This window comes from Prionailurus bengalensis, chromosome B1 (assembly GCF_016509475.1).
Source record: "Prionailurus bengalensis isolate Pbe53 chromosome B1, Fcat_Pben_1.1_paternal_pri, whole genome shotgun sequence".
NCBI classification, from domain to species: Eukaryota; Metazoa; Chordata; class Mammalia; order Carnivora; family Felidae; genus Prionailurus; species Prionailurus bengalensis.
Genome location: NC_057344.1, coordinates 44334866 through 44352102, shown reverse-complemented (window position 1 = coordinate 44352102; position 17237 = coordinate 44334866). Strand labels below are relative to the sequence as shown.

The 17237-nt window shown below is 51.0% G+C and overlaps 1 protein-coding gene across 9 annotated transcripts in view; it reads right to left on the bottom strand.

The window, feature by feature from the left end:
- Positions 1-16765, bottom strand: part of FGFR1 (fibroblast growth factor receptor 1) — a 51739-nt gene extending 34974 nt beyond the window's left edge. For 4 of the 9 annotated variants that reach the window (XM_043563991.1, XM_043563999.1, XM_043564023.1 and 1 more), the window contains exon 1: positions 7876-8051. In XM_043563991.1, coding sequence (XP_043419926.1) covers positions 7876-7963 — 88 coding nt within the window. In that variant the 5' untranslated portion in view covers positions 7964-8051. Of the gene's footprint in view, positions 1-7875; positions 8052-15776; positions 15850-16233; positions 16270-16548 lie in introns of those variants that run through there. The other 5 variants (XM_043564008.1, XM_043564014.1, XM_043564046.1 and 2 more) reach the window with 4 other exon arrangements.
- Between the last annotated feature and the right edge of the window lie 472 nt (positions 16766-17237).

The following is a 17237-nucleotide window of genomic DNA, read 5'->3' as shown; positions in this document are numbered from 1 at the left end:
GGGGCTCAAACTCACGGACTGCGAGATCGTGACCTGGCTGAAGTCGGACGCTTAACCGACTGCGCCACCCAGGCGCCCCTCAAATAGCTGTGTTTTAAAAGAGCAATGAAAATATTCTTTCTGACTGCTCAGAACTTTGCTCTGAGGAAGAAACAAACCATATGTTAAAAACCTCTAGGGTACCTAGGTGGCTCAGTCAACCGGTTAAGGGTCTGACTCTTGATTTCGGCTCAGGTCACAATCTCATGTTTCGTGAGTTTGAGCCCTACACCGGGTTCTGGGCTGACAGTGTGGAGCCTGCTTGGGATTCTGTCTCCCTCCCTCTCTCTCTCTCTTGCCCTCCCCCACTTGCTCTTTCTCTCTCTCTCAAAATAAATAAAAATAAACTTGAAAAAGCTCCATATAACATTAAGGCAAAGTGCCAGCTTGAAAGTTAAACAGAAAGAGGGATTAAAAGAAGTGATTAATTTGGAGACAAGAGGAAGGCTTCAAGGGGTAGGTGGCCCTCAAGCTATGCCTTAGGCTAAACCCAAGCTAAATCCAAGCTAAACCCTCAGCTAAGAGTAGGAATTACAAAAAGTGAAAGGAGAAAAAGATAGGGGCGAACATTTCCTACTGAGGGACCAGGATAAACTACGGTTATGTATGAATAAATACATTGTATAAAAGAAGGAAAAGGAAGTCTTGTTTTGGCTGGCTGGCTGGCTGGCTGGCTGGGAGGAAAGGAGGAAAGGAGGAAGGGAGGAAGGGAGGAAGGGAGGAAGGGAGGGAAGAAGAAAGCGAGGGAGGGAGGGAGGGAGGAGAAAGAAGAAAAAAAAAGGAAGGAAAGGAGGGAGGGAGAAATCTGTTAATGAATGAATGACTGACAGAATGAAGGGACCATCAGCCAGAGGCTAGTTTTCAATCCTAGAGAAAAACTTAGGAAGGCTAAACACTAAACTCAAATTTGAAAGTTCAGTGTTGGTGGATTTTAACCTCTCTCCCTGCCCCACGCTCGTAACCACTGAGGCCTGTCTTCACCGAACTCCCTGACCCTCTCACCCACTTGAGGCTCCAAGCGCCTGCACGTGCAGGGCCAGGGAAACCACAGCCGCATTCGCTCAAATGGCGGTGCCGGCTGCCCCACCATTCACCTCCTTTTACACAACCCATCCCAGGAGGCTTAGCCACGCCATAGTGTGTGGGATAAGGAAGGAGGATTGAGTTTCAAGCTCTGCCAGAGCCCATCTTTCTCAGCGCTGGGGACTAACTGGACAGATGCCTCACGCCAGCGCTGCCCAGTTTGCAAGGGGCAAAGTCTTTAAATGAAGGCAGTGGGCACCTCATCTGGCAAGGGGAAAGATGAGAGTCCAAGTGAACTGACAACCAGGAAAGAGGAACTCTGAGACAGGAGCTACCATTAAGAGGCAACAAGCCCAGGGGCACCTGGGTGGCTCAGTCCGTTAAACTTCCAACTTCGGCTCAGGTCATGACCCAAGGTATGTGGGTTTGAACCCCACGTCGGGCTCTGTGCTGACAGCTCAGAGCCTGGAGCCTGCTTCAGACTCTGTGCCTCCTTCTCCCCTTCCTCTGCTCGCACTCTGTCTCTCTCACAAAAATAATAAAAAATTAAAAAAAAAAAAAAAAGCGGCAACAAGCCCACCATGGGGGCTTCAGGCAACTGTCTCCCCTACTTGGCTGTCACCAGCTGGAAGTCAGAGCAAACCTCCACAGTCAGGAGCAGCCGGGCTCCAGAAGGCCTTTCTCTGGGAGGAAACAGTTTGGGATTTACTCCAGGCCCTTAAGAGCCCCGTTGAGCACTTAACTTTCAGCTAAATCACTTGGGGCCAGAGGGGAGGGTGTAGGGTGAGTGGGCAGAGAGAAGAGAATGTTTGCAGTAAGTCTGTAAATGAGCCATCTTTCCAGAATGAAAGGGAGGCCTGGGCAGCTGAACTCGGGAGACCAGGAGCGCCAGAGCAGCTGGACTTTCCCCGGTCAGCAGGGAGACACTTGTCTCGTTTCCAGGCTTCGGGGAAGGAAGGAAGAGGCAAAGGTGGTGTCTACAGGGTGAGCTGGAGCTCCCAGTGGCCTCAGAGGAACCAGGCGCTGTGAAAACAGGGCGCAGCTGCTGGTCAGGCTCTCTGACCCCGGACATGGCCCTCCCGGATAATGACTCCCCAGAACTCACTTCTCCCAAGGCCATCCATCACCACCCCAGACACAAGCCATCACTCACTGCTTCTGCCTGACCAGGAGCAAGCACCCTGGCTGAGCCCTGCTGACCTACCTCCATGCTGGGGCCACAGCGTCCAAAGGAATCCTTGGCGCTCTCTCTTCAATTCCCGCCCACCCCAGACTAGGTAGTCACAGAAACCAGGTGACAAAATCCCAGCCTGATTCTTTGTTTGGGCTCCCTCCCCTCCCCCACCCGCAGCAAGGGCTCTGGACAGCCATTTGTTCTTCCCTGAGAAATTCCTCCTCCCTGACTTCAGGGAGCTGGCTGGCAAAGCCAGAGTGGAAAATCAGTGAAGCTAATAGTGTAGCAATGCAGAAGCCAGAGCCAAGAACACAGCCCTGGAGTGGCTTTGCTGCACTTGCCCAGCGTGGTCAAGCAGGACACGTGAGTGCTCCTCCTTCACATTCTCTCACAGGCTGAGCACTGGGTCTCCCTACCCCCATCCTGTTCAGCTCAGCACTGGGAACACTTGCAAGCACGCCCTTTCAAAAACACTCGGGCCTCCACTCTGGGGAAAAGGATGTGGGACAGAGTGGATCCTTGGGGGAAACCTGGTAGGTAAGCACCCTACAGATTTCAACCGACCTAAATCCTGCACCCTTGTTCTCAAGTGGGTCACCCAACGTCGCCTTCTGCTCCATGTGATTCCACTCGCCTTCTGGCTGCGGGAGGAGAAACTCCTTCTGAACATCCAGTGTGCATTCAAAGCAGACGGACGCTCCTGGATGTGTGCCCCAGTACAGCCACGGGACACTGGTGCCCCGGCCATACCAATCAGCTGCAGCCTGTCCAAGGCAGGCGGTGGGATACCCTCTGGTACCTATTTGCGGCTCCCCCTGCAGCCAGGCTGAAATGCGTACTCCTTAAGGCCAAAGACAGCTGTGGGACCCCCTGGTGGGTTGTCTGGGGTGGCCGGGGGCCCTCCCACCTGAAGCTGGGGCAATGTCTCTGGTACTGCTTGTAGCCACCCCGCCACGGGCGCAGGTTTTGTGGAACACAAAGACAAAGCCTTGCTTTGTGGCGCCCGGCATCGAGGGGGCTTGCAGCCAGAAATGGAAACGTGCGGCTTTTCCATTAAGGGTAACCTCTCCCCCTTCAACCGGCCACCAGACTCCTTCAAATCTGGGTAGGTGGGAGGAGCAGGAAAACCCCAGCCCATTAAATCGCTTATTAGTTGCAGGTTTCTGAGTATGTACGCAAGTATTTTGAGACTGCAGGTCTCACACTGTCCCCTTGACCATGGGGTTTGGGGTGTTTAACCCACGTTACTACTGGAAAGGGGGCAGGACCCCCAGCCCCAACTGCAAGAAGCAAGCAGTTTTGGATTCACCCACGTGCTTTTCCAAGTCTTATTCTAAAGGAGAGAAAAATACACAGACACAACCCTCCTCAAGCTCAAAATGTATTTCAAGTCAGTATTTCTCTTTTCAAAGGCGCATTTCTGCACCTCCACCCATGACCCAGGTTTAGTCTTTCCACACAACTCCCTCTCCCTCCTTCCTCAAGACCTGCTCTGAAACAAGCTTAGCCTCTTTACGATCCCAAACTAGAGAAAGGAAAGGAGAGGGAGGGACCAAGGGAGGCTGGTTTTCCTGGAACCCTTATTAAATCAACTTTCCAAGGACAGCCAGAAACTCCAGGCCCTCCCCACTCCCTCAGGAGCATTTGCAGACTGGGGGAGGGGCTCCCAACACACACACACACACACACACACACACACACACACACACACAATTACAGAAGGCCCTTCTGAAGGGGAAAAGCTCTCTGTGGGAGCAGAGTTTGGGGTTTAAACTTTTGCACAAACCTTTTATACACAGATTATAGTCTTTTCTGAGGACAATAGCAGCATTATTATTTAATAATCAGCAGGGCCAAGACCATACAGTGATACTTTACCTTTGTGGGGTACCTTATGGTTTACAAAGCGCAGGGACAGATTTTCCCTAATGACCTCCCAGCAATTCTCTGAAGACTGTGGGGGGCACGTACTTTGCTATCACAAAGCTCAGGAGGGGTAAAGCTCTGTGAAAGAGCCACACTGCACCCACAGGGGGACTTAACCAAACAGGGATCTGGGACTCGTTCCCGGAGTCCAGTGGACTTCCACATCTGTGTCCTAAGGCATTCCACACCACCCAGGGAACAAGCCCCTCACCACGTGCTGTCTTCTGTGGGGTCCCAGGAAAAAGCACTCACAACTGTCATTTATTGCCCACTGACCATGTGCCAGGCACTGTGCTGAGAGCTCTGCACACACTCTTATTGGATCTTGGGAGCAGATGTTCATTATCATTATATTTTATAGAAGTTCCACACACAGGAACTTTCCCAAGAGTCAACAGTAAGAAGTGGTGCCAAAATCAAAACCAAGGCAATTGAGCAAACCTTATGTCCACACGAGACTTACACACAGATGTTCACAGGAGCTTTATTAATAATAACCAAACCTGTTAACCCAAGTGGCCATCAACCGGGGAATGGCTACACAGTCACCACATAATGCCATTATGTGAAATTCTAGAAGAGGCAAAGCTAGTCTATAGTGACAGAAAGTAGATCTGCGGTTGCTGGGGTCAATGCTGCATAGGTGACTGAATGCAAAGGGGCCAGAGGGAAGTTTTGGAGGTGATGAAAATGTTCCCTACCTTGACTGGGGTGGTAGTCACATGGGACATTATATTTATCAAAACACACTATACCCTTAAAAATTGGTATATTGGGGCACCTGGGTGGCTCAGTCGGGTAAGCATCTGACTCTTGATTTAGGCTCAGGTCATGATCTTATGGTTTGTGGATTTGAGACCCGAGTGGGGCTATGCACTGACAGTGCAGAGCCTGCTTGGGATTCTCTCTCTCCTTCTCTCTCTCTGTGCCCTCGCCCCCACTTGTGCTCTCTCTCAAAATAAATTATATTAAAAAAATGGATGTTATTTTTCAAAATGTAAATTATGCCTCAGTTGATTTTTTTTTAAATGGCGGTCTGACTTCAGTCTTCACTGCTGCAGAGCCCTCCTAATAGCCCCCTCCACCTTCCCTATTCCCTCCCTTCTGTTCCTGGCCTGTGTTTCCTCCTCATCAAAACCTTCAGCCCCCTGGCTCCACCCTCTATCACTGCCTGGACTTCCTTTCTCAGTTAGGATCCACAGCCAGTGGATTCAGTGAACCTCTCCACACCCACCCCACCCCACAATTCCTTGGGCCTGAGACCCATACCATTCACTTACTCCATTCTCCATTTCTCAAGGGCAAAGGAGTTTGATAGAGAAAGTTGAAGAAAAGAAAAAAAAGCACTTTAGGGCCCAACATAAATTCATATTCTCAAACCTCATCCAAGCCCTCCTTGCTTTTTGGACTCCCTTATTACCGTCTACACTGTGGCTGATCCAAATCTCTGCTCCTCATAAACCTTCTGCCCTAACTCACTCCTTTTACTTTCATTCTGTCTCTGTCTCGAATCACCCAGAGTTGACAGCCAACCTACTGAAACCCACAGATTCTATTTCTATAGTGTCTGCTGGTTTTCCCTTCCTTTACAACTCACGCCCCCCACTCTGGTTCCTTCCTCTAGCTAGACATTCAAAACAAACAGCTGAACAAACAGCTAACTTGTCTGTCTGGCAACTGTGGTAACAGCAGTAATAACTACCAAAACTTTACCTGTAGGTGTCTTATCTGGGTACCTCATTTAATGCTTTTTTACTGTCCCCATTTTAAAGATGGGCAAACTAAGGGGCGTCTGGGTGGCGTAGTCGGTTAAGTGTCCAACTTCGGCTCAGGTCTGATCTCACCATTTGTGAGTTCGAGCCCCACAAGGGGCTCTGTGCTGACAGCTCAGAGCATGGAGCCTGTTTCGGATTCTGTGTCTCCCTCTCTCTCTGCCCTCCCCACCTCACACTCTGTCTCTCTCTCTCTCAAAAATAAATAAACATTAAAACATTAAAAAGAAAAAAAAGATGGGCAAACTAAGTCTTAGTGTGCTTGAGTAATTTGTCAAAGCAAGTAATGCAGATATTAAATGGCAGAGCAGGACTCAAACACAGACTTCTTCCCATCTATCCAAATTCGACTGCCAAGTTAATTTTCTGAAAGCTGGATCCACATCACTACCTGCTCAGAACTTTTTGAGATTCTTAGTATCTACCCATTTATTCCCAGTATCTACTCGTTTAAGCATAGTGTCCTTAGCAGGGTGTTAAGGCCTTCCATATGCTAACGCAATTCAATTCTTCCAGGTATTACTCCCCACAACTACCTACTCACCAGGCAAGTCATTCTGTATACACCTTATACATCTTGCCTCAGCACCCTCATTCATGCTAGTCTACCTGGAATGCCCTCTATTCCCCTCCAAACCAACCCCCCTTGGCTGTCATCCAACAAACCCTCACCCATCATCCCTCTAGACCCATCTCAAATGCTCTCTGCTCTCCTCTTCCTCTGCATTTCCACTGCATTGTTATGACTCCACTGTGTGGTTAAAACACGGTCTACCTTGTATTTAGTTACCTCTGTACTTATCTTCCTGATAATAAACTCCCTGTGGGCAGAGATGATCTCTCCCACTTTGGGTCTCTGGCATGTTCTAGCTCAAGTCTTACGTTCAGCTCTGTCTCCGAATGCAACATTAGTCTGTGTGGTTCACCCAAGCACACCTTCCAGAAAGTCTCATGTGATCTTCCCCATCACCATGAGAGTAGACAAATATTTTCACTCATGATTTATCACTTGAACGGGTCCTGACAGTTGAGACTGATGGTTCTTTAAACTCAGCCACTACTTCACATGCATACCTGAGCCTCTCGCCCACTGCCTGCCAACCTTCGTATTTGTGTGATGAGCCACCGAGTCACAAGCCACACTACCCTTTGGCAGCAGTTAAGTTCTCACAGTAGGTTCTCACAGGCCCCTGAAAGCCACTAGGTGTGTTATATACCTGTAACCTCCATGAAGTACTTTCACAATTCCAGTAAATCCCATGAGCAAGTCCTTCTCGTTACTAATAATGTCCGACTTTGTAAGAAGCTATAGATCTCCAGGAGCATCCATGCACCATAATGCTCCCTGGCTTTCCGTCTCTCTGAAATCCCTCCAGTGGTGCGTATCCAAAGCAAACCGCTCGGCAGGCTTCCAACCACAGCCTGTCAGACATGGCCAAGGATGGCAAAATGGCAGGCACGTGGCCATGACTGCCAGCCCTCAAAGAAGATGGAACAATTGTCTTTGGAACAATTTTCTAGAAGCCAGAGGTCTTTATCAAGCTCCCACACCCCTCAACATCCAAGTGCTAAACAAACAAATTCATAGGTCACTTGTGCCCCATTTTATATGTCATCTAGGTTGGGGAGTCAGCTCTTAGATCCCAATCAGAAGTTCTTTTTCAGGAAGAGAAAAGCATATATTTCCGCCCTAAGCAGGTCACCTCTGGCAAATGGACGTCACTAGCCTTTATGACCCCAGCCTCTGCTGAAGCTGGGTGTGTTTATAGCCACGTGCAAACCAGCCCAAGTATTTTGGAAGCCTCTCCTACAAAAAGGAGCCCTTTGCTCCATCCGGGGTGGAGCCTTGCCTTCCCGGTCAACCACAACATCACCTTTGTCCTAGCCTGCCAGGTCTCCGAGGCCCAGGAGTCCAGGCTGACCCCTCAACCTGTGCCTTACCTTGTTCGGGCAAGGTCGGGGCTGGCCTGGCAGTGCAGAGTGTGGCTGTGACCAGCACAGCCAAGAGGAGGTACTTCCAGCTCCACATCCCAGTTCTGCAGTTAGAGGTTGGTGACCAGGCTCCACACCTCCATGGAGACTCCGTCTTGAGCTTGATCCTCCTTTTCAAGCTGACTCTAAGGAAAGAACAAACCAAAAAGTTAGGAGAGTCTGCGTGGGAGGGGGGAGATAAGGAGAAAAAGGAGTTAAAGTGTGTCGCACAGTCACCCTGTCCAGAAGGGTGCTTAAAGCAAAAACTTACTCTTAAGGCACAAAAAAGGGAACTGTGGTCCTGCCCCAATACTGAATTTGAGGTTATAGGCCTTAATTAGACAAAACAGTGCTTTAATTCAGCTCTCCGACTACTTCCTGAGTGTGGGCTACATGGCAAGCCTTGTTGGGAAAATTGTCGTGAAGTCCTCCAAGGCAAAAGCCCCAAGATGATTTGTGCTGAGAAAGCAAAGAGCCTGGTGAAAATCCCCAAGAGTTCCGCCCCTTCACAGGCAAGGGCTCCGCAGAGTGTGGTGGGGCTGCGGGAGGCCCCCGCGTGCTGGTACCCCTCCCAGTACACACTGCACTTCCTCCAGGGCAAACCAGCCCTTTGGTGAGGGGTAGAAAAGATGAAGAATTCTGGAACAAACCAAGGACTGGGAAACCAGTACAACGCTGACCTTCTCTGGACCTGTGCAACCAGGAAGCTGCAGTGAGTGATCTCCTGGGTTCTTTCTTTTGGTCTCTAACACCACACACATCGCAGGGATCTCTGGTTCTATGAAGTTCCCGTATGGACAGAACACAACTCTCACCAACTCATAAAGGACCTCAAAGCACAGAACCACGAGGTGGACGCAATGCCCCTCCCCGATGCTGCAAGATGTCTAGCAGAAATGAATCCACAAGTAGGGACAAAAATGGTTACGCTGAAGAATACGAAGGTCCTTGCCGGGACCCATTCCAAAAAGCACGGACTGTAGCCCCTTACCCTCCTCAGGCTTGGAGTGGTAAAATTTTAAATACCCACTGAGGGTCTTAAGGATAGGATCGTTGCTGCTGCTAAGCATTTACCAAGTGCTAAGACTTTCTGGGCCCTGTTTGGACTGGGGTAGGAGTGACGTCTCCATATTATAGGTTGCTTCTGTCCTAAATGCTCCAAGGAACCATCCAAGTTATTTGGAGAATCCACTTCTCCGGAACATGCCCTAATGTGGTGCTTCAGCCCTGCCTCCTTGGAGCAGACAGGGCCCCTCATGAGTGAATCAGTCCCCATGAGTGAGTCAGTCCCGGTTGGCAGAAAACCCCCCAGATTCTTGGCTTTGTTCACAGGCGCTGGCTAGTGGGAGGAGGCATGTACTACCACTAGCTTCCTTCCAGGGCTTTACTAAAATTTGATAACTTCAAAATCGTTAAATAAATAAACATTTCTCTTTCAATGTTCTAAATTTAGGAAAGGGACTTGAAGAGACAGAACAGAATATTTACTGAGCACCTACTATGCACGAAGCATGTACTAGGTAAAATATATACTTATAAAACATCTTCTCTTCCTCACTATACACTTTTGGGGGTAGGAATTACTATTCCCCTTTAAGGGATGGGGAAACTGAGACTCCAACAGGTCGAGTACTTTGCTCCTGGCTATGCAGCTGGTAGGCAAAACCACCAGGACACTCATCACTCGTTTTTAATGCTAAAGGACAGGGCCCAGGGGGCAAGTAGGGGTAAGCAAATCTGGCTCTACCTGGCGCAAGCCCATTTTCTCCAAAGAGCATCTCTGTGTCATAAAGAAACCAAGCATTCATGGACAGACCCAAGGTAGCTCTGGAGATGGGAGCGCCTCAGTTCCTTCGCCTGAGAGAAGACCCTTGGAAGCAGATCACAGATCTTTCTAGGACCGTCTAAGGGCCGAGGATGGGGCACGGTCCCTGGCCTGGGACAGAAGCGATGCTTGCTACAACAGGGCGTCTGTAAGCCACATCCCACATCTCATTATGCCCCCAAAGATACACCAAACAAAAGATACAGGCTTGTCATCCAGAAAGGTACCCCTGGCTAAGAACCTAAGCATCACAGGAACCGCCAGAGTAATGAATGAATTTTCAGTATCCAGTGGAAAGGGTGGTACCATGCTGAGGCGATTAAGCTTGTTTTCAATGCAGCAGACAGGCGGCTTCCACCACCACTCAGCCACTCTCTCCCCCGAAAAGCCGCTCCGGCTCCCTCACAGGTGTGGCTGGCTGTGCTCAGCTCTGCTATCAGTGCATGTCAAACTCTTCTAGCTGCTTCTCTCCAGCTCAACCCCAAAAAGGTGCTTCTCTCTGGGCCTCAAGTCCCACATCTGTGAAACAAAGGACGTCAAGAAAACCCTTAGCCTCCCAGCACCAACCCCTGGAATGAGAAGGATCCCCATTCCACAAACCTACAGAAAACACGGTGACCCAAACCACCAGTCCACATACTGTCTAGGACCCTAGAACTGTCACCTCTTCCTTTACCACACCCCCCTCTCCTTCTACTAATTAATGAATTCTTAAAATCCCCTAGGGACAGTCTCCCTCCTTCACTGCTGGACAGATGTGACCTGCAGCCTTGCAGGTGTACTCAGAAGCTTCCTAAGAGACCTTGCAGCTGGCTCTACCCTCAGTCTCTCCCATACCAGTCAGGTCTCCGGGGACCTGAAGCACCCCCACCCCCCCCCCCAACCCCACCTGGGCACGGAGGTCCTCAACTGGGGACTGGAGGGGGGGACACAACCTCTGCGTTTCCCCACTTGTTGGAGGAGGTATTTGCCCAGCCTCCATCACAGGTGGTTAAGAGATCATATGGGCAGCATGGGTGAAAGAACCTACCCTCTCCTAAGTACAAATCCATGTAAGGAATCATAGACACTGTGCTTTGAGTCATTCCTGGCCAGCACTCTGTAACTGGTGGCAGAAGACACAAACTTCCTATCTTTACAAAGGTACTTCTCACTATCTTCAAACCCTATCCTCTAGACCTAGGTATCCCATGCAATGGCCACTAGCCACTTGTAGCTGCCAAGAACTTGCTTGGAATGTGGCTAATGTGAATTAGGACGTGCTAGAAGTGAAACATACACACCAGACTTCAAACCTTGGGTGTGAAAAAAAGGAAGGTAAAGTATCTCACCAATAATTTTTTACATTGGTTACATGTTCAAATGATAGCATTTTGGACTTATGAGGCTAAGTTAAATAGATTATTAAAATCTCAACCAAGGAATTAATGAAAGTGAATTCCACCTGTTTCTTTTTTCTGAATTTCAAACATGGCTACTAGAAAAATCTAAGATTACACGTGGCTCGTGTTCTATTTCTTTTTTTTTTTAATGCTCATTTTTGAGAGAGACAGAGTGTGAGCTGGGGAGGGGCAGAGAGAGAGCAAGACAGAAAATCCAAAGCAGGCTCCAGGCTCTGAGCTGTTACCACAGAGCCCGATGCAGGGCTCAAACCCACAAACCATGAGATCATGACCTGAGCTGAAGTCGGACGCTTAGTGGACTGAGCCACCCATCGTGCTCTATTTCTATGGGACAGCATGATCCTAGGCGATCTTCGTGCTCTGCCCTCTTCTTTGCCCTTCCCCCATCTTTAATGGGCCAAGCTTTCTTATTCTCTGAATCCCATCTCAAAAACAAAACAAAAAACAAACAAAAAAAGCCCCCTACCTCTTCCACAAGTCTTTCTTGAGCCTTCTAGCTGAGGCTCTCATTCCTCCAAATTTCCAAAGTATCATGGGATCGCAAGCTCCTTAAGAAGCAGGGTCTGTGCTTGACTAAACTTTCGCTTAATACCCTTAGCACCCACGATCTGCATAGCAGATGCTGACACATTTGTTCATTGGATGAGTAAGTGAATGAAGGAAAGGCTGATTGAAAAGAAACTGATACAGATCTTTTTTTTTTTTTTTTTTAGTTTACGTATTTTGAGAGAGAGCAGGGGAGGGGCAGAGAGAGAGGAAGAGAGAATCTCAAGCAGGTTTCATATTGCTGGTGCAGAGCCTGACTCGAGGCTCGAATTCCCAAAACGTGAGATCATGACCTGAGCCGAAAAGGGTCCTACGCTTAACCCACTGAGCCACCCAGGCGCCCCCAGATACTCTTGAGGAAAAGAGGTTGCCAATGCCACATAAAAGCAATAGTCAAGTACTCCTTCTTAGCCAGCCAAACTCTATCTCAAAAAATACCAAATGAGGGGCGCCTGGGTGGCGCAGTCGGTTAAGCGTCCGACTTCAGCCAGGTCACGATCTCGCGGTCCGTGAGTTCGAGCCCCGCGTCGGGCTCTGGGCTGATGGCTCGGAGCCTGGAGCCTGTTTCCGATTCTGTGTCTCCCTCTCTCTCTGCTCCACCCCCGTTCATGCTCTGTCTCTCTCTGTCCCAAAAATAAATAAACGTTGAAAAAAAAAATTAAAAAAAAAATACCAAATGAGACATTTTCTAAACATTTTGATTCCTCAGAATTGAGGAAGTAACATCAAAACGTTCATCCCTTTAGATGGGAAGAAGACTGACTTCTTAACAGAAATGGTCGCACTCCCCCAAAGTGAGTATTCTCTACTCACTGTTGAGAGTACCAGGGCAAATAATTAATAGACACCTGAAAAAATTTATGCAGCTCAGCTTGTAAAATTTTTGTTGGTCCAAGGGAGACACTGTTTTTTTTAACAATATTTTATTTACTTATTTATTTTTTGAGCAAGAGAGCACAGCAGGGCAGGGGCAGAGAGAGAGGAGAACACAGGATCCAAAGCAGGCTCCATGCTGAGAGCATAGAGCCCAATGTGGGGCTCAAACTCAGGAACCATGAGATCCTGACCTGAGGCAAAGTCAGACGCTTAATGGACTGAGCCACCCAGGTGCCCCAATAGAAACACTATAAATGTTGAGTCTTTATAAAAAATGTGTCCAATGTCCTTGGGAGGGAGGTATACCAAAAATTAATAATAATAAGTGAAATACTAATTGCTCCACCATAACCTGGGAAACCTTGCTGTTGAAGACAAAATGGACTGGTGGAACACCACCATATTCACCATATTCTTGGAGTTGTTCACCCAAGTGACAGCTATTTACCTGGGAGGCGGGGGGGGGGGGGGGGGGGGTGCATAGGGAAGACCAAATATAACTTCTTTAATTGCAAGAAGTGGTAGTGACAGAGAATTTCTGTTTAAGGTAAATGCAAGCTGAGGGAAAAAAGCACATATGCTGGCCCAAGTCTAGAATTTAATCCTCTCTGGAAACACCAGAATCTTCTCTAAAGCTCTACATCTGGACTCCCACCAGTCCCTGGTGCATCCAGACCTTTGACAAAGCTCTTGGGAAGACAAATGAAAGGCAAATTTCCCAAGAGGAAATTAAACTCATCTCAAGGGATGAGGCTTTTTCAGAACAAGACGTTTGAATCAATTCTATCTACCTTCGTTGACTCTAGCAGGCTCAAACTTTCTCAGGAAGCTCTTCCCTAACAGCCATCTTGATGAAAGAGATTTAAAAATGGAGGCAAATAGAGTGTGTTCAGAGAAGCTGGCTCATGGGAGCAAATCCCCTGCTTTAGGAGTCTTTTTTTCAGTTCAATGCCCCAAACACAAAGCATACAACCAAAAGCAAAAACCCGCAGATTTTCCTTGGGTCTCCATGGCTGGAATCTGCCTACTCAATGCTCAGTGTGCTCTTCCTGCCCTCTGGAGTCCAAGCTAGCTCAGGCTTAGGTATACCTTGATGTACTCTAATCTCCCTCAAGACACGAGGGACAACAGCATCTACAATGTTCCTACTCTATTTCTTCCTGTGCTTTTGCTTCACTTGCTCTTCTACTGGAACTTTCTAAGTTCAAGGAACTTTGACCAAGGAAAAGAAGTACCCAAGGCTGTCTACTTTGGAACCAAAGTAAGCGGTGCCCCCTCTGGCCCAAATCCCATTTTGTGAAAACGTCTACAAAATGGGCATTTGTACAGGCACGGTAAATGCAGGCAGTGAAAGCACACATGTCCAAGTGGCTCTCCATCCGGATGGCCCTCATTAAAGAGCTGACACTTGGCTATGACTAACAGTGAATGCAACAGATATTTCAAGGAGCTTGTCACTGATGCAGTATGTAACCAACCCTGCTAGAGCCAGGCCCCAGCAACCTCCTGACCCCAAACACCCTGTGCTCCTCCAGGGGTCAGCGGCAGCCCTGGAGCTTCTCCCAACTGGGGTGGGGTGGAATACATAAACAAGTCATTAGAGGGGCAGGCCATCAGGACAGACAGTTGGCAATGGCTCTCCCTTGGTCACTGTAAGGAAAGGAGATGACCCAGGCTCGGGGGTAATTAGCTAGACTGAGACACGTCCCACGGGGCCCTGCTACTTAACTTTTAAAGCCTCAGAGAGGAAACCAGGAGGCTGGGCCCAGGGGGAAAATGGCCACTTTCTGCTAAACAGTCTCAAGGCTAAGGTCCTACAGTTTAGACGCTATTCCAAAAAAAGCGCTGGTCCGGAGGTGCAAAGGGCAGGGCACATCTGCGGAGGAAACAGTCACCTTAATTACCATGTCTAGAGAAAGTGCGATTTCATTACAGCCTCCAAACTACCGCCCAAAGGAGGAAACCAGAGAAGTGTTTTCAATTTGAAAGAGACTGGAAAAGAGAGGGTGAGAGCGACCAACTCTCCCCACCCTCCCGCAACTTTGGACCATAAGGTGCTTTCCTACCTCAAAGGCTATTACAAAACAAAAACAAAAACAACACACACACACACACACACACACACACACCCTCAACAATCCAACGCCGCGCTTTCAACCCTGTAGCCCTTAAGAGGTAAAATGTCTCACTTCAGTTTCCAGCCCACAGAACGACTTTAAAACGCCCAAGGAGAGCCCCCAGCAGCAACAGCGGCCGCCCCCCTCCCATGCCCCCCGCAGCTGCGCCCCAGGCTCGCTCCAGGGAGGGTGGAAAAGGAACGCGTGACGCCACCACGGGGCGGTCAGACACCGACGGCGAGCTACGGACAGGGTCAGAAACCCTGGCTGCTCCAGCTCTAACTGAAGGGACGGAAAAAGGAATGCTATGGTTCCAGAAACTTCCGTCAGGGCCAGTTCTGGGTCAAACCCATGGCCAAAGAGGCCACCTCCAGCAGAACCGTTCCCAAGTGCCACCGCCCCTAAAATCGTGGCCCCATCTCCCACGACGCCTTTTTCCGGCACAATCTAGACAGCATCTCCACCATCAGATTCGAAATAACTTGGGATCCAGAGTAACTCTCTCTTCTCCTCTCCAAGTCTCAAAAAAATTTTAAAGAGGGAGGTGGTAAGGACAAGTTGAAGAACAGCAGTTTTAATCTGGGTGAGGGGGAAGGGAGGGAGAGGGATGTTAATGTGGCTGCGGTGTGGGGCGAAACGGAACCAGATGCAGCTGCTACATCTGGAAAATGGGGGAAAAAAGTGTTGGGGGAAAAAGACACCGCAGAAATTTTTTTGGTGGACCAATAGCTTCTGGGCCCAGAAAGAAGCAAGCTTCAACCACCACCACCCCTTCCACCCCCGCGCGAAGGTGTCTGGCTGCCTTCATAGGATATGTGTTAAATGAACTCCGTCTACAATGCCAATAAATTCCTCTGCAAACGAGGGTTCCTCTTTTCCCAACCCCAAACATAACGGGAGGCGGGAGCAGGGCGGGCAGAGGGTCTGAGCCAGAGAAGCAACAAGCAGCGCTGCCGAGTGAACCGCACCGGGCAAAACCCTCATCCCTTCCCCCACCTCCTAGAACCAGATTGGAACTGAACGTTCCCCTCCCCCCCCCCACCCGACCCCATAATGGGGCTTAACATCACCCGCTGGGAGCCCTCCCTTCCCCAAACTTCCGACCTTTTCTGAGATCGACTAAGTAGAAGAACCCCCCCCTGGAAAAGGGAATTCCTTTCTCGCTCTCCGCTACAGCCGATTCAGCCATTTGGTGACGACACCTCCTTAAAACCTATTCGAGGAGAGGCTAACCTACCCCTCCACTTCCTTCCTTCTTCATATCCCCATCCACCCACCCGCAACTCCGACCCCAGACTTCCCCGGGGTGGGAAAGGACTCAGAAATACCTCGGGTTTTTACCGTTCCACCCAAAGCTACCTGCTGAATTGGGGTGAGTCCCCATTGGTGGACTAAAAAGAGATGGGCTGGAATGCAACACACACACACACACACACACACGCACACACACACACACGCACACCCCACCTCGCTGCCCACTCCCGCCCTCCCTCTCCAGTCCGAGGAAACCGAGAGCCGCCGCCGCCGCCTTTGCCCCGGCCCTGTCCCTCCCAGGTCTCACCGCGGAGCCGCCGCCGCCTCGCCAGCTCCCCAGCGCGAGTTGGCGGAAAAGTTGGGCGGCAGGAGGAGCGGCGGGACCAGCGCGGGGAGGGGGCGCAGAAGGCGACGCGAGCGGGGAGCTGGGAGGGGAGACAAAAGGGGGGCGCAGAGCGCTGGGAAGGGAGTCAGGAGGTGGAGGGGGGCGCGTAACCAGTGGAGGGAGGCGCCGGACCCAACTGGGCTGCGGCGGGGGAAGCGCGCAGCCAGGAGGCTCCAGCGCCGGGGGCCGCTCGGGACGCCAAGCCCGCCCCGGATCTGCGGGCGCCGCGGCTCTTACCTCACTCGGCGCTGCGGTTCCGCCTCTGGAGAGTCCGCCGTGGCTTGTGCGGGCGGGCGGGCGCCCGCGTCCCGGGCTCCGGCCCGCCGCCCCCGGGCTCCGCTCGGGTCCTGGCGGGGCCGCGAGAGCCCCGCGGCCGGCGCTCGACTCCCGGTGGCGCTCGGTGCTCTGCGCCTCCAGCCCGGGCGGGAACAATGGAGCCGGAGCTGGTGCCCCGGAGGCGGGGCGGGGGGAGGGCTCCCGTCCGCCGCCCGGGGTCTCCAGACCCTGTGGCCCCCCTCTCCGGAACCCGGCGGCGGCGCCTCACGCTTCTCGCAGACCCGGCTTCATCGCCCTGAGGGGTTCCCGGCGCCGCGGCGTGCCCGACTGCAGCACTAGGACGGTGCGCGCGGCGGGGCGCCCCTCGGACCAGCGAAAAGTCCTCGGTCTCCGCTGCTTTTCCAGCTGCGGCGCGCGCTCGCGCCCGGAGAAGGCGAGGTCGCCGCAATGCGCTAAGCAGAGTCTCGGTCCAGTCGGGACGTTGCCGCCCAGCTCCGGGCACAGCCTGGGCTCCTCCGCGCGCTGCGGCTGGACCAGAGTCCGGGCTCCCGCTCGCCGCCGCCCGCTGCCCAGGCCGCCGCAGCAGTACCCGCAGGAGCGCTCCGAGCGCTGTGCGCCGGCGAGGCGCGAGGGCTCGCTCTCTCACTCCC